We start from the raw sequence: 22,320 nt of genomic DNA, 5'->3' as shown, positions 1-22,320 counted from the left end.
CTGCTGTATAATCTATCTGACAGTCACAAATGTATGACTCTGTGATCGCCTGATCTGACACGTGACCATTGTGGTATTAGACAAAAAAAAAAAAAGACTTAAAATATCAACCTCAATCTAGAAATGTTGTTTGATTGACCAATTTTTAAAGTTTTCCAGATCATCACCTGGAGGTTTCATCTGGATGAGAACAAAGATCTGATCCCCTGGTCTTATCTTATTTTGTAACCTGATGGTTTTAATCCACTCTCTTTACTTTTGAATAACCGGGCCTTAAAACAATTCAAGCAAAGGTTCACACATGTACAGTAAACCACTTCACTATGTTTCAGTCGCTTCTTTACATGCACCTTGTTTTTGTTTCACCTCGATCATTGAGCAGAAACTTCCAGGGGCTGGTGACGGTGATCGGACGGCTGCTCCAGATGCAGGTGGACCAGAGAGACCGAGGAACACCGTTCACATGTCCGTACTCGATCAGGTCAGCATCACATCTTTTTGTCTTTATTCATTTGTACTTAGGTTCTTATATTTCACTGATAAACCACAGAAGTGTGGAGGAACATCAAGCATTTCATCTGAGGAAGATACAGATTTCCACCAGATCCGTGTCCGGTCTGTCTCTGATCCGCTGCGGTCCGGCTCCATGCTCTCTTCTCCATCAACACAGACCAGATTCTCCTCCTCCTCTCCTCATTGTTGTCTTTATGGTCCTCTGAAAACCTCTGACCTGTTGACTCCAGATCTGGCTCAGCTCATCATGACGGTTTGTTGTTGTAGTTAAGTGAAATATGATCTGGTGATAACACAGAGTGTTTTATTCTGAAAATGAACTGGATGTTTTCATTTTGTTTTGGTGCTGTGACAGATCAGAGACAGACCGTTACGGATCTGGTGGAATTTGGCTGTAAGGGTGAATGTGTAGATGCTAAACTAAAATTAGTAATGTCCAAAACTGATGATCTAAAGTGCAGGAGCAGACACAACGGCAGAAGTGACGTATTCAGCCTTTTAATGGCATCTTTTAGAGATTAAGACCTTTAAATATATACAAATAGGAGCTGGATGTGCAGGAGAAAAGGGAACAGGAGAGGTTATTTGTGCTCTCAAAGAAGGCACTGGTTACTATAATCTGTACCTGAGCAGGCGGCACAGACACAATGAGCACTCAGAGAAAGACTGAAATCACTGGTGTTACAGTCTGAACCTTCTTGATCCTGCTGAGGCCTGAAGTGGCTCAGAGTCTCGGCAGCAGATTGCACAGGGCCGCGGTGAGCAGACGGTCAACAATGGGCACCAGTGTGCATCCTCCATTAATCCCGCAGCATTTACAGTTACCCAGCAGTGCCAGGGCGCGGCGACCAATGACAGGCCGGTCCTGCCAGGCCAACGGCGCCACCCTGCTGCCCTCCACACATTCATCTTCACACCGGGGAGGTTCAGACTGCCAGACAGACGCAGACAGCAGAGACGGGGAGGAAGACGGAGAGGAGGACAATAGGAAGGAAGGAAGGAAGGAAGGAAGGAAGGAAGGAAGTAGAAGACAGGGAGGGATGGAAAGAGTGAGCAAGGGAACAACTAAAGGAAGGAGAAGAGTGAACGAAAAGGAGAAAGACAAAGAAAATGAGTGCTTTTATCACCTGCTGTAAGTGATTAAGGGGGCCCCGGGATGTTGGCAGAGGTGCAGGAGGAAGAGGAGGAGGAAGAAGAGGAGGAGGAGGTGCTCAAACTGGAGGACAGTGCCACATCACATCTGCCAGGGTTAAAACAGTAACTGTGTCATCTGCAGAATCGCATCAAGACTTTTCAGAGTCTTAAGATTAGAAATATTTAGATGGAAAGGCTTTCTTTGTCGCTGTTTTTATTATAATTTTATATTTCCTAGGATCTTATTCATCGACAGGTAGATGGAAGAGTTTTTGCAGTAACCAGCAGCTGCAGAAGAAATGCGTCCAATCAAAGTATGTCCACTAAAAGTTCTTGAAAAGGTCCGTACAGAGATAGAGCTTTGTGTAAAAGGAGAATACCCTTTCTGTAAGTTGAACACTGCTCACGTTCCTCCTTTTAAAAGCCTCTAGACTCTGTGGATGAGAACAGTCATCGTACCTGGCAGAGCACGTGTTTCCTGTCAATCACTGCCTCAGCGGTTAATAGAGCGTTGGAACTGGACTCACCGATTTCAACATCAAGGTCACACCAACGAGCTAAATCAAAAGGATTTCATTTCTGACAGAAATTGAGCTCCGTAAAAAAAAATTTAAATGAATTTTGCCATTTCGTATTGTAATGTATCGAATCATATCGCATTACATTATTGTATAATTTCCTTTTTTATCATGACTTATCTCCCGGCTCTCTTACTGAAACTCCATCTGTGCAAGATGCTTGATTCTGATTGGTCAAAACCCCATGACGATGGTTATTAACTTTCACTAACATGAGCAACACCAGAGACAAATTGATCACACGTCATGTCAAATCAATCTGCGCAAAAGAGTTCCAGCACATTTAGCTTCTGTTTGTTGACACCATAGACCATAAGGTGAGGTAAAACTGTTAGCTTCCGTTAGCATCAAAACAATGTGAAACGTTAGCTTTGGTTAGCATGCTAAATCTGCAGGCTACAGATGTTTACATCTTGGATCCTGTCCAGCAATATTAGCAACGAGCCTAGCAGGTGAGAAAACTTTAGGTTAGAGATCTCTACAAAGAAAGTTAAACCATGAGCGGTGGTGATGATAGCAGCAGGGTTCAAAGTTGTGACATTAGTTTATTTTTAAAGGTGTGTGAACCGCAGAGCTCAGAGAAGAAGGAGAGCTGAATGAGGACAGTTTCATGTTAAATCCACCGCAACAGGCAGAGAAGAATCCATCACCACGGAACAATCACTGACAAGGAATCACTGGGACTATTTTAAAAAAACTGTAGACATAAATCATTTTAGATCAATAAAATAATCTTTAATCAGTGTTTTTTACAACGTGTTTGTATTTTAAGTTAGTAGCCAGTAAATAAGTGGGATAATGTATGATTAGCAGGTAGGTTTGGGAAAAAGAAACCCTTCAGGGTGAGACAAGACCCAGACACAACTTCCTGTCAGCTGTTGGTGTTACCGTCAGACCTATCAGGAATCTGTGGACGGGTTGTACATGAACCCATCTGTCTGCCAACACTCCGGTTCAGCTGTGAACTTGCAGTTGAACTGAAAGGAGGAAGATCCCCACTCTTCTTCATCCTCCTCCTTTGTGTGGCTGCTGGAGAGTCGGGCACGCTGTGAGAGGCTGATGGATGGGAGCTGAATTGAAGTGGGAACCCGAGGAGGGGGGCAGAGATGGTCAGACAGATTAGAGCGAGAGGAAGAATGAGCAGGAGGAGGAGGAGGAGGAGGTGGAGGGATAGTCCAGGTCTGGGTCTCATTGTGGGCTGTCACAGGATCAGACCCTCCTCCCTACACTTGGACACATGTTGATTGATGGAAGGAGCCGTTAATTGGACCTAATGGAGGACTTGTTTTGTTAACCTTTGACCTCTCTGTGGGCTGAATCCTAACACCAGGACTTCACCTTGGATTTGACCTCAGTGTTTTGTCTGGACTCAAGTGGTTTCATGTTCAGGAGTAATGAAGGTTTGTTTACTGTCACAGGAGAGGACAGGTAGGGGACAGGATGCCTCATGACGAGTGCTATCACAAACACCTGGATCAACGCTTATATGTTAAATAGTGAGACATGAGTTTTAGATAAATACTGTTTTACATCGGCTCAAAAATGGAACTTATTAAAGATGTTTTCAGTTGGAGTATCACAAATTACTTTTCTGTAAAATATTCTGTCATCTATTTTGGGACATCCAAATATAGTTCCTGGATAGTTAATCTTCCCCTGAAAAGTTCCTGCTTGGGGGGTAGTACTTTCCAAAAGTTACTAGACCTTTTAGGGGCTTGGCCTGCAGTGCTGAATGTTTCTGATTGGTAGAGTATCTGCACTGTTTTAATTTCCCCCTCCGTTCACAATAACATCACACACACCTGTGATTCACTTGGTTTAATAACTCCTGAACATTGGTCTTCTCTGAGCCTGATAGTGTGAATGTGTCTCTCTGTCAGCTCCTGGTGTTACAGTCTGAAGAGTGACCCTGTAAACTGGAGACCTTCAGCTGAACGTGTCAGTGTTTGTGGAGTTTACAAAAGCTGTTGAAACACAGAAGGAGTCCTCGGGACTGTATCCTAGTTTAGTTTTTATTCAAATGTCCAAATATCCTCATCAGATATTTAATGATCATCTAAAGACGTTTGTAAGGGATGCATCCGGCTGAAAGTCTCAGTTAACAGGGTCGCTCTTTAAACTGAAACACTGGTCCAACTCTGACATGGCTTTGAAACTGCTTTGCTTCTTGCCCTCCTTTCCACTCAAGTGTTGATTCAGTGAATCCATCCGTAATAAAGCACGATCAAAAACAGCCCAAGAGGAATCTCCTTCATGCGAACAGGCTAACTGTGGTGTCGCACATAGCGAGTCGGCCTGTCTGTCTCCTTCTATGGCGTTGTCTTTGTTGTATGGTCTTGTTGTATGGTCTTTGTCTCTTCCTTACTGCCCTCTACTGGTCTAGCAGTGTAGTGTAGTCACTTTTATTGCTTCTCCACACATCACTGGCCTGATTTGCATAATCTCCACAGGACTTCAGGCCGCGGTAAAACGCAAACAATAATGAGCCAGAAGAACCATTTAGTTCCTGGTACTCCCCGTCGAAAAGCATCTTTCGTGTCTGATGTTGACTTTCATGGTGTTGTTACATAAAAATGCATAAATAGAAGTCATCAAAAGTCAGATACTTGTGTGCAAAGAAGTGAACACACAGCGATTTGTTTCAAGCTAACAAAATGTTTTGAACACTCATGTCCCCTGCAGGATGATTACCTCGCTGCAGCCTCGGCCACATCTGTGTCACCTGTATGAGATTAAAATCTGAGCAGGTATGCTGAATCTGTGATTTAAACATGCTCTATGTTCTAAACAGGAACAGCCCTCACCCGTTCATCACGGCTCTGGAGAACCGAGCGGACTGCTGGCCGGCCCTGCTGCTGGAGATTGATGATTTCATTCAGCAGGCTGCTGACAGGTTAGCAGAGGCCCTGAACCCTCCATCCAATCAGCTCCTCCCTCCTTCCCTGCATGCATTTCAAAGCCATCTGTGAAGAGCGCTGCATGCCAAATAACTCATCACTCCACTGTCAGATGTTATTAAGCAGCACTGATAAATCTCAGCATGTACAGTATGGATCAGGTTCTTTACAGGCTCAGGTCTGAGGAGCTTATTTAATGTTTGTGTTTATGTATCCTGAAGAAATGAACCTGCATACATCACCATGATGGCCCCCTTCCTGCGGTACCTGTACTGTGAGCCTCAGAGACAACCTCAGCACGCCCTCTTGAGACACAGCCTCCTTAGGGTGCTGCTGCCAAAACACCCGGGACCTGGATCCACTCTGCAGGACCAGGACCAGGGACAGAACTCCTCTGATGTGTCTGAGAACCTGCTGCTCTGCCTCTGTCAGCTGGTGCCTCACATGCAGGTGGAGAATCTTTGCTGACAGCTTAAGATTTTTACATTTTGAGGTTGTTAGATTTTAAATTTCAGTTTTTATTGGCGTTAATGAAACATTTTTGCCCTTGTAGCAATCGTTGCATCACTTTGAATGCCTTTATATGAGCATTACTACCATGTTTACTCTTTAAGAGGTTAAAACTGGCTGTCAAAGAACAAACCTTTGAGCGGAACAGAAAAAAACAACTTATTCTGAGTGGATTGTGGTTATTCATTCTCCTCAGAAGCTTTCTCTCTTGACAAAACGACTATATGAAAAGATTTTTCTGCATCATTATTCTTTGTAATCCACTTATAATGAGGCCCCTGCCCCTCTGCTGTGGTGCTCTCTTCATGTGCTGCAGACAGTCCAGAGAAGGTCGTAAACTGTGAAGTCAGAGCTCCCTCTGCTGGACAAACTGTGCCATGACAACATTTCGAAATGAAGCCATGTATCTCTTTCTGCCTACAAATATTGAACACATATGTGCCAGTATTCATGTGTCTAAAATGGGCCACCAGCTTTTTTATAAACTGAATGTTCGTTATGAAGTTATATTTTGACATTAGCTATACGAATATATACGATTTTCTTTATTAATTATCTGTTTAAATATTTTTTGTATGATATAATTTTGGGTTCAGTTTCATTGCCCGTATCTGACAAATCATGAAAAATGTGAACCTTAAAGTCACAGCGTTTAGGATACATTTATTGAGTCAATGTATCTAAAAGCAGAACTTCTCTGTCGTCAAATGTAGTGACCCCTAGAGGAAGTTTAAAGAATGACCGCTGTGACATTTCATAAGATACAGGAACAAATCTTTCTGAAAGTAAAGTTTAAACGTTGAATTTGATTTTGCCAAACTGTCTGTTAAATGTCGTCGTGGTGTTGTGGTTGTCCTCTGTGTGACAGGTGGACAGTGCAGAGGCAATATTGGAGCTGTGTGGATTCGTGGACACTCTGCTTCAGGGTCTCCTCTCCTCCTCTGAGGAGCGTTGGAGGTCCGAGAGGGTCGCTCTTCTTCTGCAGCTGCTCTGCGCCTGCCAGCTCTGCCTCAAGCTGAACGGAGACTGTCGACCTCTCCTGAACTCGATACAGCATCTCCTGCCCGCCTGTGGACAGGTGACATGATCTAAGTTTAGACCTCATTATCACTGTCATACTCTTTAAAACAATATGCATCAGCTTTCACTACCTGTCTTTTTTAGGAGCTGCCATTGGATGAGCTGCTGATGGGCGTGGCCTTGCTCCTGTTAGAGGCTCCTGCAGTTCAGCAGAGCAGCCTGCTTGGTCTGGGTAAGAACCACCTGAGTAATCAGTACACACAACTCCGCTCAACGTTTATGAACATTTCCCTGTGCTTCCTGTAGTTAGAGCTGTTTGGTTCATGCCACAAGAGTTCATAAAGCCTTCAAATACAGTTTCCTGTTTCACCTCAGTTCATTCTGTAACCGTTGTTACATTTCTGTTTTGTCTGGTTCTCCTCTCACTCCCTCAGCGCTGAGTTTAGTCCCTGAGGAGTCAGAGCTGTCCCCCTGGTTGAGTCCAGTCCTGGTCCTTCCCGTCCTCCAGCTCCTGTCCTGCTCTGGCCTAACTGAGGCGCTGGCTGATAAGCGGACCAACACGCTCAACCAGGATCTGTCTCACAAGCTGCTCAGCAGGATCAGCAGAGAGACAGAGACCCGTCGACAGGTAGACGGGATTAGTTGTACGTTTTTGTGAGAAACAGAATAAAAAGATGACATGATTTGACCTCTCTTCTCCTCCTCAGTCTGCTCCGCCAATAGCTCTCCCTCTCAGCTCCTGGTACAGCGAGCTCAGCGTGGCCGTGTCCGTGCTGCGTAAACTTGCAGATGATCCAGCCGCTGCATCTGATTGGCTGCTGTCCGTCAGCTCCGCCCTCTCCTTGTCGTCCAGCCAGCAGCGTCTCTCCTCGCTCACCCTCATGGTGACTCATGTCATCATCACGGGTCAGGAGGACGTCTGCCAGCTGGCCCTGAATTCCGCCCAGGCCGTCGCTGCAGCCGACCCCTGCCAGGTAGATAATCCACACGGGTTAGATTCACACACGGACATTCAGATGAAGCTTTGTCTCTGAAGGTTTGAATAAAAAGATTGGATATGTTAATAAGGTGCTCCGCTTAATCCTAAAGTTGCACAACTTACTCAAAGTTAATACAAGAAACAGCATCTTTCAACAGGATTCCTCCTCCTGTCCTCGTTAAAGGAGAGTTCATGACAACATATTACATCAAAACGCACTCTTTTTGATTCGTACACATCAAGTACGGTGGCCCTGAAAGTCAACTGCAGAAATGTTTATTAAGGAAAAACATTTCACTGAATTCAAAACCAAAAATTAATTATGAAACACAGACACATTTCATCAAGTTTGGCAAAATGTAAAAATAGTTCATGAAAGACTAAAACATTTCATAAAACACAAAAAAACAAAAACATTTTGCAAAACACAAAAATGTTAATAAAACAAAAAAACATTCATTAAAAAGCTCAAATACTTCACACTTATGGACAAAAAATATTTGACAAAATCAAAAAGTTTCATGAATTGCAAGATTTTTTTAATCTTATTTATAATTTTACATTTGATTAGATATTTTGGCAGGTTTTTTTGCATTAATTGGAACATTCGGGGCTTTGTAAAAAAAATATTTTGTTTTATGAATACATTTTTATGTTTTTAATATTGAAAAAGTGTAAGTGTTTGGTGGAAAGTTTTTGCATTTCACAAAATGTTTTTGCATTTTTTTGTTTTTCACTTTTTGGCATTTTATTAAACAGTTAGGACTCTTTTTGCTACTTTTTTTGTGTGTTTTGTGAACTATATTTATAGGTTTTGTTAGATAGTTAGATAGTTTTTTATTTACTGAATTTTTTAGGCACTGAGTAAAACGTTTTGGCATTTAGTGAAATGTTTTTTGTGATCATGAAATGTTTATGCAGTTGACCTCCAAGGCCTGCGGTAATGAGACCACACAAAACACTCAAATTTTAAGGAAGTTCATCAGAAATGATGGATCCCACCTTCATTCAACAAACAAACATTGTAAGAGTAGTTTTCTTCTCCTCTTGAGGACAGACCTGACAAAGCTTTTTACTTTCAGCTACAACTAACCTGTAATTACAGATTCTGATTCAGAAACATGTTGAATCTGGATCTCAGGGTCTGGATTTTAGTCTGAGAAGGGTTCTGGTCTCTGTCTGTAGTCTGAGTAGTATCCACCTATCAGGTGTCAGCAGGAAAAACAGTCTGTATGGAGAGCAAGTATTCTGAGATCAAAGCTAGAATTCCAGAATTCTGAGAACAAAAGGAACATTCCGTGAAGCAGGTCAGACCTAAAAAAACATCAGTGTCTCTAATCCTCTTTCATAGACCTCCATTCAACAAACAAACATTGTAAAAGTAGTTTTCTTTCATTTTCTTAAAGCATGTATCTTTCCGTCTTTTGTACATAATCCACACCTTCAGTTGGATTGTCCTCGTCCCTGCCTTTCTTTAGCGTCTCCATTATCCTCCGCTGCATAAAAAGAGCGATTTAACCTGACAGACTTCCCTCTGACCCTCTGGGACTGTAAATGGAGTCGCTGGCTGCTGAAGATGATGTGAAATATCACACAGAGTTATAAGCTGCTCATTACTCGGCCTCGTTAGACGCCTCTCAGTATTCCCCCGCCGCTCTAATTGCTCCCACAGTGCCACTTGTGCCGCTCGTTTGATGCGTCTGTGGGAGGTTATTGGCATATCTGAACTCGATGGATTTCCCTCCTCGCAGCACCACATCTGCCTGCGTGTAGTAACAAACACTGTGCAGGTCTGCAGCTTGTTTTAAGAGATTAGGTTAAATATTAATAATTATCAAGATTACCTCCTATAAATAAATGTAGGGACGTCATCCTGATTTACACTTTAGGATCACAATCAGACATTCCTGCGATTTCAGGAAAAACCTCCAAGTCTTCTTCCCTTCCTCTCAGGCAGGTGAAGTTGTTGCTATGCGACGGCCAAGGTGCCTGGCAGCAGTGAGTGCTTTATGTTAATGAGAGGCTGCAGAGCTGTTGACTGCATGCAGCCGGAGACCCTGACTGGTTCCTGTCTCTGACCTGAGCACTGAAGGAAACCGTGAAGTGTGAAGGCTGCATCGTCCTTCACTCTAACTTGAAGCTTTGAGTGAGCAGAGAGCATCATGGGAGAAATAAGACGGGGGGTCAGACAGTGAGGAGACAGACCAGAACCTTGGCCCTATTGTAAAAAAAATGAACTGATCAGATTATAAAGATTTTGGATTAGGTCAGATCTTAATAACGAAGAGAAATATAGAATAGAGCAGGTGATATAATCTCAATTTAATCCAGGTAAAACCTTCAGTTAGTGTTGTAGTGGATTAACTTAACGGGTCGAATATTTTTTCATGGATGTTGAAATTTTTTGAAACATTTTGCTTTGTATAAAAAAAGTATTTTGTTCCCATAAAATAATCCACTAAACAGCATCAAAATCAAACGTAAAATATTTGACTTAAAGCACCTCTAAGGATCTTCAATTTGGAGTTTGGCGCCCCCTCTGGACAAAGTATATAGTGCCATTTACAGCTCTGATAATCTAGATTTGGTCATCTTTAACAGGCTGTATCTGTTTTGTCTTGGGATGTAAGTTTCTGCCTTTTTGCCACTCGGATTAGTAGTTTGCTGGGGCTTTAGGCTGTTACATGCTAACTCGAGGGCGTGGAGTTACTGGGGACCGAAATGCCGTCTTTTTGAGAAATCAAGGTTAGTTTTGTTAATGAAAATTATGACGATAAATGTTTGTCAACAAACTTCCATGCATCTGTCTCATTGTCACTGATGATTTTTATCCCCGGTGTGCGTTAGTGACGAAGCCATAACTAGCTAGCGGGTGTCGTCAGTATTGTATTTCACGTTTGCCGTTTTTTGCTTCTTTTTCAGCTAACGACTCCGTGTCTACAGCTTGATTTATCGCAGTTTGGCGATACATTAGACACATTTAGTAAGATGTTTTGAAGTTTTGATCAACTCTTAACCATTAAAGATGAAGTTGAAGTTCTGAGTGCCGTGAACTGACCTTTCTCTGCAGGTACATTTAAGGGAAGTCGTAAAAGGGCAACACAGTCCTTGTGTTGTGTGTTCACGGCACTTTTATTTGAAGCCAGATAATCTAAATATCGCCGTAGTGTCCACAGGAAGAGTGTTTTTTTTTTTACTTGACTTGGAGTAAGGATCATTCTTCTATATTACCTCTTTTGTCTGTGTGTGATGACCTTTCCTTACTTGAGTATAGTGTTGTAGTCAAGACCACATTAACAAAGACCAAGACAAGACCAAGACATTTAGGGATAGAGACCGAGTCAAGACCAAGACCCAGGCAGGGCAAGACCGAGACAACACCAAGACCAAGACAAAGACCATACTTATCAATGAAAAATCACCATGAGAGTTAACAAAATAAAATACTTCTGTTTATTTTATTTCAGTTTGCTTTAAAATACCATCAACAGCAACAAACAAGGATTGGTTTTGTCTTTCGCTTTTGATCAGAGTTAAACCCAACCGGAAAACCTCCGGTCTCAAAATATGAAGCCCATGTGGAAGTGTTATAAACTGCAGTTCATTGAGCATCCCCTTGAAGCTAGTTGCAGAAACACCAGAAACAACATACACACCAATTCAAAGAAGATGATCTTTGCAGCAGAAATAAACATGTTCACAGCCTGGTTCAAAAAACGGCTTCAATCTACGTCACTAATTTCTCTATTTAAATCTCATATTATTGTTTCTTTATCAGCTGACTGTCAGAGATCGCCCTTAAAGTTCTCTGTAGTTGTACATCAAGATATGAAAACGCTTTTATTTTGACTGTTTATTAAACATGGCTCCTTCATTGTGCACGTGTCTGCAGGTCCCCTCACTTCTTCCCGTTCTGTTGTTCAAACTGGGCAAAGAGAAGAATCCAAACCTGGCTCACGCTGTTCTGAACTGTCTGCCGAACCTCGGGACTCATAAGGTACAGAGCGCCGACCGTGATGATGTCATGACGGGGTTTAAAAACTGAACATGACGTCTCAGATTTGGAGGTTTTTTAATGAATTCAGCGTTTATAATCTGAAATCTGCTCTGTTGTTGCAGCTCTGTGTTCCCATGGTGCTGCAGACCCTCCACATGCTAGCCAGCACCCCCAAGCTACGAGCGGTGGCAATGCGCCTCATGACTACTCTGTGGAAGAAGCAGGTCTGTTATAATCATGATGTGTTCATATTTAAACCATCTAGATTATTTGGTTTATTCCCTGAGTTGTACTCTCTTCTTCTTCGTCTCGGTGTCTTTCGTGTCAGGACCGGGTCTACTCGGAGCTGCAGCGTCTGCTGGGCCAGCAGGACAGCAGGGTGGTGGTGGGGAGGGACGCTCAGTGGGAGCAGATCCTGGCCAGAGCCGCCTGCATTAGAGACGTCTGCAGAGAGAGGTCAGGCCACACACACACACACACACACACACACACACACACACACACACACACTCCACACTGTGGACTTAGAAACAAAGCTACACGACAGAAACAAAGATGGAGAAAGTGTCTGCTTGCTTCACATATTTCTTGTTTTAAAAGACCGAGAGGATCAGAAAGTTTTGGATTTATTCCAGTAAACTAGAAAAGTGCTTTATAAGTAAAAGTCCATTTACCATTTTCCACTAGATCGTTCATGTCGGCAGCAGTAAAATAAGCTGTTATGGCTGTAATGTACTACATTCTTTGTGTGAGACAGAAAGGATCCTGACAGAGAGAGGCTTTTTGAATCTGTGATATCTCTCTCATAAAAGCCACCAGACTCAAAAATCTGGGTGAGTTTTTATCAAGGCCCAGTTTTGTTTCTGGAAAAGAGTGGGTATCACAAAATCTGTAATTTCAGCTGCCTCAGTTGGTCAGTTTGTTTGTGTGATTTTGGGACACTAAATATCATGCTTTCAGAACCCCAGAGTCACAGATCGACCTCTGGTGGTGAAACCATGCACACCAAGCCTTTTTCACCAAGCATTTTAAAAATACATTATTTATTCTATTTATTTGTTTTCTTATTTTTTATTTTATTAAATTATATTTTAATTTAATTTAATTTAATTTGTATATTATTCTATTTGATTTTTTTTAGCTTCTTATTTTCCGTAACTTGTATTTAACCATTTAAATGATAATGATGATGATGATGATGATGATTATTATTATCATTACTATTAATTTTTCATTTTTTTTATTTTTATTTTTATTCATTCTTTGATTTATTTGTGTTTTATTTGATATTTTATTATTTTTTTTTTAATGTATTTTTATTTTATCTACTGTATTTTTTATTGCATTCTATTTTAGGATAAGGGTTGTGATTAGGGTTAGGATTAGGATTAGGATTAGGAAAGTGATATAAACTGCAATACATCGAAAATCCGCTTGAGGCTGGCTGCAGAAACACCGGAAACCACATAGATATGAATGGGAAAAAGACGATCTTTGCAGCATTAATAAACATGTTTACAGCCTGGTTCAAAAAACGGCTTGGCCCTACAACGCTAATCTCTCTAATGGCATACACTGTACGGGGGGTGAATTTTTTTCTAACGTGACGGTTAAGAAGATATTAAGATTATGAGTTTTGCCCAAATAAGGACATGACTGACGTGAATCCCGGTCGGGAACACACAGCCATTGGCTAAGAGACTCACACTACGTCACACTCTGCCTAGTTGAGTTCCGCATTACCAATATGGCTGCTGCCGTCGATTTGCTTCAAAACAGCTCTCAGGAACAGATGGGTGACGTCACGGATACTACGTCCATATTTTTTACAGTCTATGGGTTAAGGTTATGATTAGGGTTAGGGTTACGATTAGGGTTTTGGTTAGGGTTAGGGTTAAGATTAGGGTTAGGATTAGGGTTAGAGTTAGGGTTGTGATTAGGGTTAAGGTTATGATTAGGGTTAGGGTTAAGATTAGGGTTAGGATTAGGGTTAGGGTTAGGGTTGTGATTAGGGTTAAGGTTATGATTAGGGTTAGGGTGAGGATTAGGGTTAGGATTAGGGTTAAGGTTGTGATTAGGTTTAGGATTAGGGTTAGGGTTTTGGTTAGGGTTAGGGTTAAGATTAGGGTTAGGATTAGGGTTAGGTTTAGGGTAGTGATTAGGGTTAAGGTTATGATTAGGGTTAGGGTTAGGATTAGGGTTAGGGTTAGGGTTAGGGTTGTGATTAGGGTTAGGATTAGGGTTAGGGTTATGATTAGGGTTAGGATTAGGGTTAGGGTTAGGGTTGTGATTAGGGTTAAGGTTATGATTAGGGTTAGGGTTACGATTAGGGTTTTGGTTAGGGTTAGGGTTAAGATTAGGGTTAGGATTAGGGTTAGAGTTAGGGTTGTGATTAGGGTTAAGGTTATGATTAGGGTTAGGGTTAAGATTAGGGTTAGGATTAGGGTTAGGGTTAGGGTTGTGATTAGGGTTAAGGTTGTGATTAGGGTTAGGGTTAGGATTAGGTTTAGGATTAGGGTTAGGGTTAGGGTTGTGATTAGGTTTAGGATTAGGGTTAGGGTTTTGGTTAGGGTTAGGGTTAAGATTAGGGTTAGGATTAGGGTTAGGGTTAGGGTTGTGATTAGGGTTAAGGTTATGATTAGGGTTAGGGTTAGGATTAGGGTTAGGGTTAGGGTTGTGATTAGGGTTAAGGTTATGATTAGGGTTAGGGTTAGGATTAGGGTTAGGGTTATGATTAGGATTAGGATTAGGGTTAGGGTTAGGGTTAGGGTTATGATTAGGGTTAGGGTTAGGATTAGGGTTAGGGTTAGGGTTAAGGTTATGATTAGGGTTAGGATTAGGGTTAGGGTTATGATTAGGGTTAGGGTTGGGGTTGTGAGGGTTAGGGTTAGGGTTATGATTAGGGTTATGATTAGGGTTAGGGTTATGATTAGGGTTAGGGTTGTGAGGGTTAGGATTAGGGTTAGGGTTAGGGTTAGGGTTATGATTAGGGTTAGGGTTAGGGTTAGGATTAGGGTTAGGGTTAGGGTTAGGGTTAAGGTTAGGATTAGGGTTAGGATTAGGGTTAGGGTTATGATTGGGGTTGGGGTTGTGAGGGTTAGGGTTAGGATTAGGGTTAGGGTTAGGGTTATGATTTGGGTTAGGGTTAGGGTTATGATTATGGTTAGTGTTATGATTAGGGTTGGGGTTAGGATTAGGGTTAGGATTAGGGTTAGGGTTAGGGTTGTGATTAGGTTTAGGATTAGGGTTAGGGTTTTGGTTAGGGTTAGGGTTAAGATTAGGGTTAGGGTTAGGGTTGTGATTAGGGTTAAGGTTATGATTAGGGTTAGGGTTAGAATTAGGGTTAGGGTTAGGGTTGTGATTAGGGTTAGGATTAGGGTTAGGGTTATGATTAGGATTAGGATTAGGGTTAGGGTTAGGGTTATGATTAGGGTTAGGGTTAGGATTAGGGTTAGGGTTAGGGTTAAGGTTATGATTAGGGTTAGGATTAGGGTTAGGGTTATGATTGGGGTTAGGGTTGGGGTTGTGAGGGTTAGGGTTAGGGTTATGATTAGGGTTAGGATTAGGGTTAGGGTTATGATTAGTGTTAGGGTTGTGAGGGTTAGGATTAGGGTTAGGGTTAGGGTTAGGGTTAGGGTTAGGGTTATGATTAGGGTTAGGGTTAGGATTAGGGTTAGGGTTAGGGTTAAGGTTAGGATTAGGGTTAGGATTAGGGTTAGGGTTATGATTGGGGTTGGGGTTGTGAGGGTTAGGGTTATTAGGGTTAGGGTTAGGATTAGGGTTAGGGTTAGGATTAGGGTTAGGATTAGGGTTAGGGTTAGGGTTATGATTTGGGTTAGGGTTAGGGTTATGATTAGGGTTAGTGTTATGATAAGGGTTGGGGTTAGGATTAGGGTTAGTGTTATGATTGGGGTTAGGGTTAGAACCAGAACTAAACTTAAGCAAACAGAACAAGAACCAAACTCAAGCAAACCCAACCAGAACTCAACCAGAACCAAACCAGAACCCAAGCAAAACCGAAATGTACCAGAACCAAACCAGAACAGGAACCAAGCAAACAGAACCGGAACCAAACTCAAGCAAACCCAACCAAAACCGAAACAAAAGTGAACCAGAACCGAACTGTACCAGAACCGAACCAGAACCGGAACCAAGCAAACAGAACCGGAATCAAACCGAATCAGAACCGAACCAGAACCGAACCAGAACCGAACCAGAACCGAACCAGAACCGTCCAGAACCGAACCGTACCAGAACCGAACCGTACCAGAACCGAACCAGAACCGTCCAGAACCGAACCAGAACCGAACCAGAACCGAACCAGAACCGAACCAGAACCAGAACTGAACCAGAACCGAACTCAAGCAAACAGAACCAGCACCAAACTCAAGCAAACAGAACCAGAACCAGAACCAAACTGGAGCAAACAGAACCAGAACCAATCTCAAGCAAACAGAACCAGAACCAAACTGGAGCAAACAGAACCAGAACCAATCTCAAGCAAACAGAACCAGAACCAGAACCAAACTGGAGCAAACAGAACCAGAACCAAACTAATGCAAACAGAACCAAACTCAAGCAAACATTATTAATGTCCTCAGGTTGGCATTGAGAAAAATCAGATGCCTCAATTTTGAGGGGCTGATCCGATTTCTCCTCTCAGTGAGTATTTGACCGGTCTTCAAGAAGACTCTCTGTGAAGGAACAGATGTAGCCAGGATACACAGCCTCCCCTCCATCACCTGTATCCTATGTCCTCACATATGATTTGCCGCATGGCCACCATGCTGACCAATCAAAACAAAGTTCTGCTGTGAGCAGAGCTGGGGCTGAGCACTGCCATAAGACTACATGTCTTTCAATGTAGACTTCCACTGAGAGGAACATATTAGACTATTTAGGGACTAAATTAGGAACTAAATTTAGACTGTCATACCAGCCTGATCATCAATAAAAATGTCCTGGAAATGTCCTGGAAAATGATCTCTGGTAAAGAGTAGGAACCCTGAGATTGGAGACACAGCCAGAGATTTATGAGATATTTTTTTTTTAAAGTGTGAAATGCTTCGTTGATACCAGACACAGATCTTACGTCACTCTCTTTGAGCCCTTCAGACTCTACTGAAAACAAACGCTGAAGAACAGGAGTTGCTTGTTCATATCTGCCTTCATCATGTACTTTACGTGTCAGTGTGTGTGTGTGTGTGTGTGTGTGTGTGTGTGTGTGTGTGTGTGCGTGTGCGTGTGCGTGTGTGGGTTTGTGTGTTTGTCAGGCCTTATCAGCACGGAGGAGACATGCTGGCTGCCATTAAACTCACTCTGACCCAGTGCACCAGACCAGACATGGCAACCCCGGCTGCTCTCGCCCTGCAGGGACTACAGGAGCTGTGCAAAACTGAGGTCACACTCTACTTTACACACACACACACACACACACACACACACACACACACACACACACACACACACACACACACACACACACACACACACACACACACACACACACACACATACACACACACACACACACACACACTCTGCCAACATTTACTGTGTACACCGTGAACACAAACAGAGTGTAATGAGTCTGGTTCTGCAGGTTGTGGACATCACCTCCACATGGAGAAGCCTAGGTCCTGACCTGAGCTGTGACTCTCGTCCTCTGATGGTCCGAGCCACGGCTGATCTCCTGGCACTCGTTCCTAAGCTTGCCGTCAAGTCGGAGCAGTATGAGGTAACAGGAAGCTTCTGTTTGACGTCTGTTTATGCACATTAGACTAATTGTGCAAATTCATGTCAGTCGCTGAATGTGCAGGATGAACTTTTTGCAGTGCTGCCCCAAAACCTGGAAGATTCTCTTGACACACAGAGATTATCGATCCCTACAAAAACACATTTTCAGAAGTCTTTTGTTTGTCATTTTGCAGATGCATGAATTCAAACTTTTACAGATTTTCAGCATCTTTATTTCAACAGTTTTTCTTGATTTTGCACAAATTAAACATCTTTATCTTGTGCTTTAAAAGTGTTTGTAAATATATTATTAGACGTTTCATGATCTGTATCAATAGTTTTCCCATGCATCATGACTCTAGGCTCCAGCTCTGTGTGTTTCAAACAGACAGGGCTGATATTTATCTCCTCATTTTACTCTTAGAGAGAAACTTGCATGCATCCAAAATGTGGATCTGTTCACGTGAATCCTGCAGCTTAAAGAACGTGTACCCAGTGTAACCACAGACTTACTTCTAACCCTGCAGATGAACTGTTTGTTAGAATAATCACCAGCTCACAGGAAAAGCATCTCATCCATGATGATCCTTGATTTTCATTTTAAAAAACATGTTTTTAATCATTCATTAATATGGTATCCATATTTTCCCTGCAGCCTCAGTTTGCTCCTGTATCTTTGAAAACTGAAAAGTTAACGCTGCTTTAAAAATCTTTTTATTTCTGTTTTTTTCTCCAGAAACTGAAAGAGGAGGTGGTCAGCTTCCTCTGGAACTACGCCGTGAGCAAGGTGAGCTGTGTCCCGTGTTTGAAGCCTTGATTGAGGATTAGTTCTAAGGTTACTCATACGTGTAAATAATTAAGATACTTTCTTTTCTGTTGGTGGATAAACATGATGTTTCAGTGAATGTAGGCAGGTAGATGGTGTGTATTTTTTTGTAACTGCCTGTATAAATAAGAATATATACTGTGTGTGTGTGTTTCAGGATCCAGAGGTGGCCAGCTGTGGTTTCAGAGCTCTGGCTGAGTTTTCGGAGGAGGTCCACACAATCAACCTCCTCCCTGAGGCGGTGAGAATCGAGCTCCTCTTTCCACACAGTTCTAACTCTGTCTGTTCCTCACCTCTTCACCTCCGTCTCACATTGTCCTCTTGTTTTTGCTGTGAAGGTGAGACCGGCTGTTAAAACACCTGAAACTGAAGAGGAGGAGGAGCAGGGCAAAGAAGAAGAGGAGGAGAAGGATCTGTCTGTTCCTGGTTCATCGTACGTGAAGCTGATGGCTCAGACTCCCGTGTCTGTTCTTCCAGGTGAGTAGACGCTCACATCCTCGCCTCTATCTTTATAACGCTGCTCCACAACTTCCCATAATCCTCCTCTTCCTCTCAGCCTTCGAGCTCTTCCTAACGTCGCTGGTGAAGCAGGAGATGAGCAAGATGCCTCGAGGCGTCTACTTCTCTGCTCTGAGGGGAGGAAACCTGCGCTCGGATCAGGGGAAAACGGTGGCAGGAATCCCGGGGTTCATGCTGAAAACTTACGAGAAGAACAAGCAGCCGGGGCTGAAGACGGGACTCGCAGGTGACGAAACCTACGCCCTGTATTCGTCTTGATAGATTCAGATTTTGTTGCTGTGACTCCAGTGAAGTGATGCCGTTACAAAGCCTCCTTGTTTGGATCTAAAGCTCCAGAAACATTCTTAATTTTCATGCATTTGTTTGGTTGGAGCTCACATTTGGAGTGCCTCTAGTGGATATTTGGGGAACTGCACCTCAGGGTTGATTTTTCTCCTTTCTTGTGCAGCTATAGATTTTGTGTTTGCTCCTTAAAAGACTCTGTATGTTTCGTGTTTGTGTGTTTTGCAGCTGGTCTGCTGCTCTGTTACGAGCTCCCCGTGCAGACAGATCGTGAAGGCCGACCAATTGATCGTTTCCTCATCAGCCGCAGTCGCAGCTGCCAGCAGACCTTATCAGCTCTGATTCATGAGGTACGTTTGAACCGGCTCCTCATCTTCCTCCAAATTAGCAAATTAGAAACTAATATCTGCTTGTTTGTGTTGTGAAGGTGAACATTCAGCCGTCAGAGTGGCACAGAGCTCTCTTCCTGCCTCAGGCCTGGAGAGGATTCATGAGCCGAGCTTTCCACGCCGTTCTGCAGGTCTGTGCTCCTGTGATCAGATAAACGACTAAGCATTTAGTAATAAGAAATGCAACCTGTGGTTCTTAAAAAGTAAAGATACTCCAGGCGTAGTCATCAGACAAAGTGCAAAAAAAAGCATGTCATGTTGTTTTCAAAGCTCACAGAAATGATTGATGTGCAGTTTATTTTGCTCGATTTCCATATTCCTGTGTTAACTGGTCATGTTGTAGTTTTAAAGATTTGCTCTCAAACCTTTTCCTCTTGCTTAAAGTTTTGAAGCACACACTAGACGTCCTCCCCGGTGGACTTAGCTCTGATGTTCTGTGCTCTTATTTTGTGTCTCCAGGGTCGACGTGCAGACCTGGAGATGCAGCAGAAGCAGGGCAAAGGGGACCCACAGGAGCTGCAGTACAAGCAGCACTGTGCCTGGCTGTGGTGAGAATTAAAGCTCCTGTCAGGAGTTTTTAGCTGGTTATGAAACAGACTGAAATGAACAGTGAGGTCTCTTTACAACCAAACACGATCATCAACACAAAGACGGATAGTTCCTTCATCATCATTTTTAATGTCTACACACGCTGTGAAAAGGGTAGGTGTCAGATGAGGCGGTTAACAGCACCAAAATCCCACCAAATGTTATGTGAAGACTCTTTCCAAACAGAGCAGGTCTAGACCGTACTCTGTTCTATTATTAACAAAGAGCCAACATCAAGACAGGATAAGATCCAGTCCCATCTTACAGACAGGACTCAGTCTGATCTCATCTTAATCCACCATGAGCAGAGCACGTTGCAGCATTTAGCAAGTTACAGTGGCAAGGACAAACTTCCTTTAACAGGCAGAAACCTCCAGCAGGACCAGACTCATGTTAGACACACATCTGCTGAGACCGAATTGGAGAGAGGGATAGAGAGAGATGAAGAGAGAGAGATGATAGTAGTTGTATCAGCTGGAGTCTGGCACGTCCACAGCAGCAGAGATCCAGAGGAACCTACGAGACAAGGGAGCTCAGGGACTCCAGAAAGGTCTATGGTTAGTAACTTTAATGGGACAGGAAGAGTTAAAGTGAGAGACAGGCAGAGAGAGGGGAAAGAGGGAAAGACAGGAACCCAGTGTGTCAGTTCCCCCGGCAGTGTAAGCCTATAGCAGCATAACTAAGAGCTAATCCAGCTCTGACTATAAGCTTTATCAAAAATAAAGTTTGTAGCCTACTCTTAAAAGTAGAGAGGGTGTTTTCCCCCTGGACACTGACTGGTAGATGATTCCAAAGGAGAGGTGCCTGATAACTGAATGCTCTACCTCCCGTACTACTTTTAGAGACTTTAGGTACGACGAGCAGGCCTGCATGTTTGGAGCGTAGTGTTCTAGAGGGGTAATAGGGCACTATGAGCTCTTTAAGATACGAAGGTGGGTGATGGTGCTCATGGGAAATGCAGTCCAGAAAACACTACCAATTTTGTCCAGAGGGGGCGCCAGAATAAACACAACATGAAACCTCCTTACTGTGACTTCAAAAATATAACTTAACATCTGAAGAAGTGTGTATTTCTTGTCATTAAAATAGAGTAAAGTGCATCATCTTTGGTAAATGTTTATGAGTTCACCTCAGTGCAGAATGTTCTGATTCCTGCAGCAGACACATTTTCACTCCTATGAAAGCGAAGAAAAACAACAGGTTTTATTCAAAATGTGGATACTGGCTGATGCCCCAGAGAGTGTTTGTGTTCTTTTGTACATCATGCATCATCAAAAAGGGGAATCCTCCTCACAAACAGCGGCGACATCAAATCATTGTTTCCCTTTCTGTGTTTTTATCATCTGTCCACCACGTTTCCTCTCAGGGCCAGAGATCAGCTGACAGACGTCATCAAAGCTGCAACAAAGTGAGTCTCCTGCTTCTGATCTTTACAGAAACTGACGCAGCTGATAGTGTTGAGATCATCGTGTGAGGACTGACAGCAGAGTGTTGTTTGTGTTTGTACAGAGACAGTCCTGTTGTTCAGGGAAATTCCATCCTGGCTCTGAGCGGCCTGGCTGCTGTCCTCGCTAAATACGAGAGCAACCTGCCTGCTGATGGAGACGGAGGCCTCGGGGTGAGATAATTAACTCTTAGATGAGGTTAATTTCATGATTGAAGCAATGAAGGGAGTTTTACAAAGACTCTTCCCTCTCTTGTCTCTGTAGGCTGGTCCAGAGTTTGTCCCTACGTCCAGCTGGTTGTCCATCGTCCTCAACACTCTGCTCAGCATCAGCAGCAGCAGCTACAAGGCCACAGGACAAGTGTTCCCCTGGTTCCTACATGTAAGCTTTCAGAGAATATTTTCGTGTCTATTTCTACGGTAATATTTACTGTCACCTGGAGGCGTGACATAAAACCTATTATGCTCCTTTTTTTCATGAATGTTTATCATATAAAAAGCAGCTGAATTATTATTATTAGATTTAAAAGCCATGTCAGAGATGGACTGGTGTTTCAGTTTGAAGAGCGACCCTGTTAACTGGAGACTTTCAGCCGGATGCCCCCCTTACGAACGTCTTTAGATGATCATTAAATATCTGATGAGGATATTTGGACATTTGAATAAAATCTAAACTAGGATGCATTCCCGAGGACTCCTTCTGTGTTTCAACAGCTGTTGTAAACTCCATAAACACTGACACGTTCAGCTGAAGGTCTCCAGTTTACAGGGTCACTCTTCAGACTGTAACACCGGGAGCTGACAGAGACGCATTCACACTATCAGGCTCAGAGAAGACCAATGTTCAGGAGTTATTAAACCAAGTGAATCACAGGTGTGTGTGATGTTATTGTGGACGGAGGGGGAAA

General features: G+C 42.9%; 1 protein-coding gene across 1 annotated transcript in view; it reads left to right on the top strand.

Annotated features, from left to right (window-relative positions):
- Window positions 1-22,320, top strand: part of focad (focadhesin) — a 44,381-nt gene that overhangs the window by 11,975 nt on the left and 10,086 nt on the right. The window contains exons 6-27 of the mRNA XM_034676503.1: window positions 383-481; window positions 5,017-5,118; window positions 5,344-5,572; window positions 6,501-6,710; window positions 6,797-6,884; window positions 7,087-7,280; window positions 7,360-7,626; window positions 11,524-11,628; window positions 11,751-11,852; window positions 11,957-12,084; window positions 16,902-17,028; window positions 17,231-17,365; window positions 18,101-18,151; window positions 18,348-18,431; window positions 18,529-18,667; window positions 18,747-18,935; window positions 19,220-19,341; window positions 19,419-19,511; window positions 19,840-19,928; window positions 21,335-21,376; window positions 21,478-21,586; window positions 21,678-21,794. Coding sequence (XP_034532394.1) covers window positions 383-481; window positions 5,017-5,118; window positions 5,344-5,572; window positions 6,501-6,710; window positions 6,797-6,884; window positions 7,087-7,280; window positions 7,360-7,626; window positions 11,524-11,628; window positions 11,751-11,852; window positions 11,957-12,084; window positions 16,902-17,028; window positions 17,231-17,365; window positions 18,101-18,151; window positions 18,348-18,431; window positions 18,529-18,667; window positions 18,747-18,935; window positions 19,220-19,341; window positions 19,419-19,511; window positions 19,840-19,928; window positions 21,335-21,376; window positions 21,478-21,586; window positions 21,678-21,794 — 2,821 coding nt within the window. The remainder of the gene's footprint in view (window positions 1-382; window positions 482-5,016; window positions 5,119-5,343; window positions 5,573-6,500; window positions 6,711-6,796; window positions 6,885-7,086; window positions 7,281-7,359; window positions 7,627-11,523; window positions 11,629-11,750; window positions 11,853-11,956; window positions 12,085-16,901; window positions 17,029-17,230; window positions 17,366-18,100; window positions 18,152-18,347; window positions 18,432-18,528; window positions 18,668-18,746; window positions 18,936-19,219; window positions 19,342-19,418; window positions 19,512-19,839; window positions 19,929-21,334; window positions 21,377-21,477; window positions 21,587-21,677; window positions 21,795-22,320) is intronic.

The sequence above is a fragment of the Notolabrus celidotus genome, chromosome 23 (assembly GCF_009762535.1).
Source record: "Notolabrus celidotus isolate fNotCel1 chromosome 23, fNotCel1.pri, whole genome shotgun sequence".
Taxonomy (NCBI): Eukaryota; Metazoa; Chordata; class Actinopteri; order Labriformes; family Labridae; genus Notolabrus; species Notolabrus celidotus.
The sequence above is the reverse complement of the archived record's forward strand: the minus strand, read 5'-3'. Positions and strand labels throughout refer to the sequence as shown.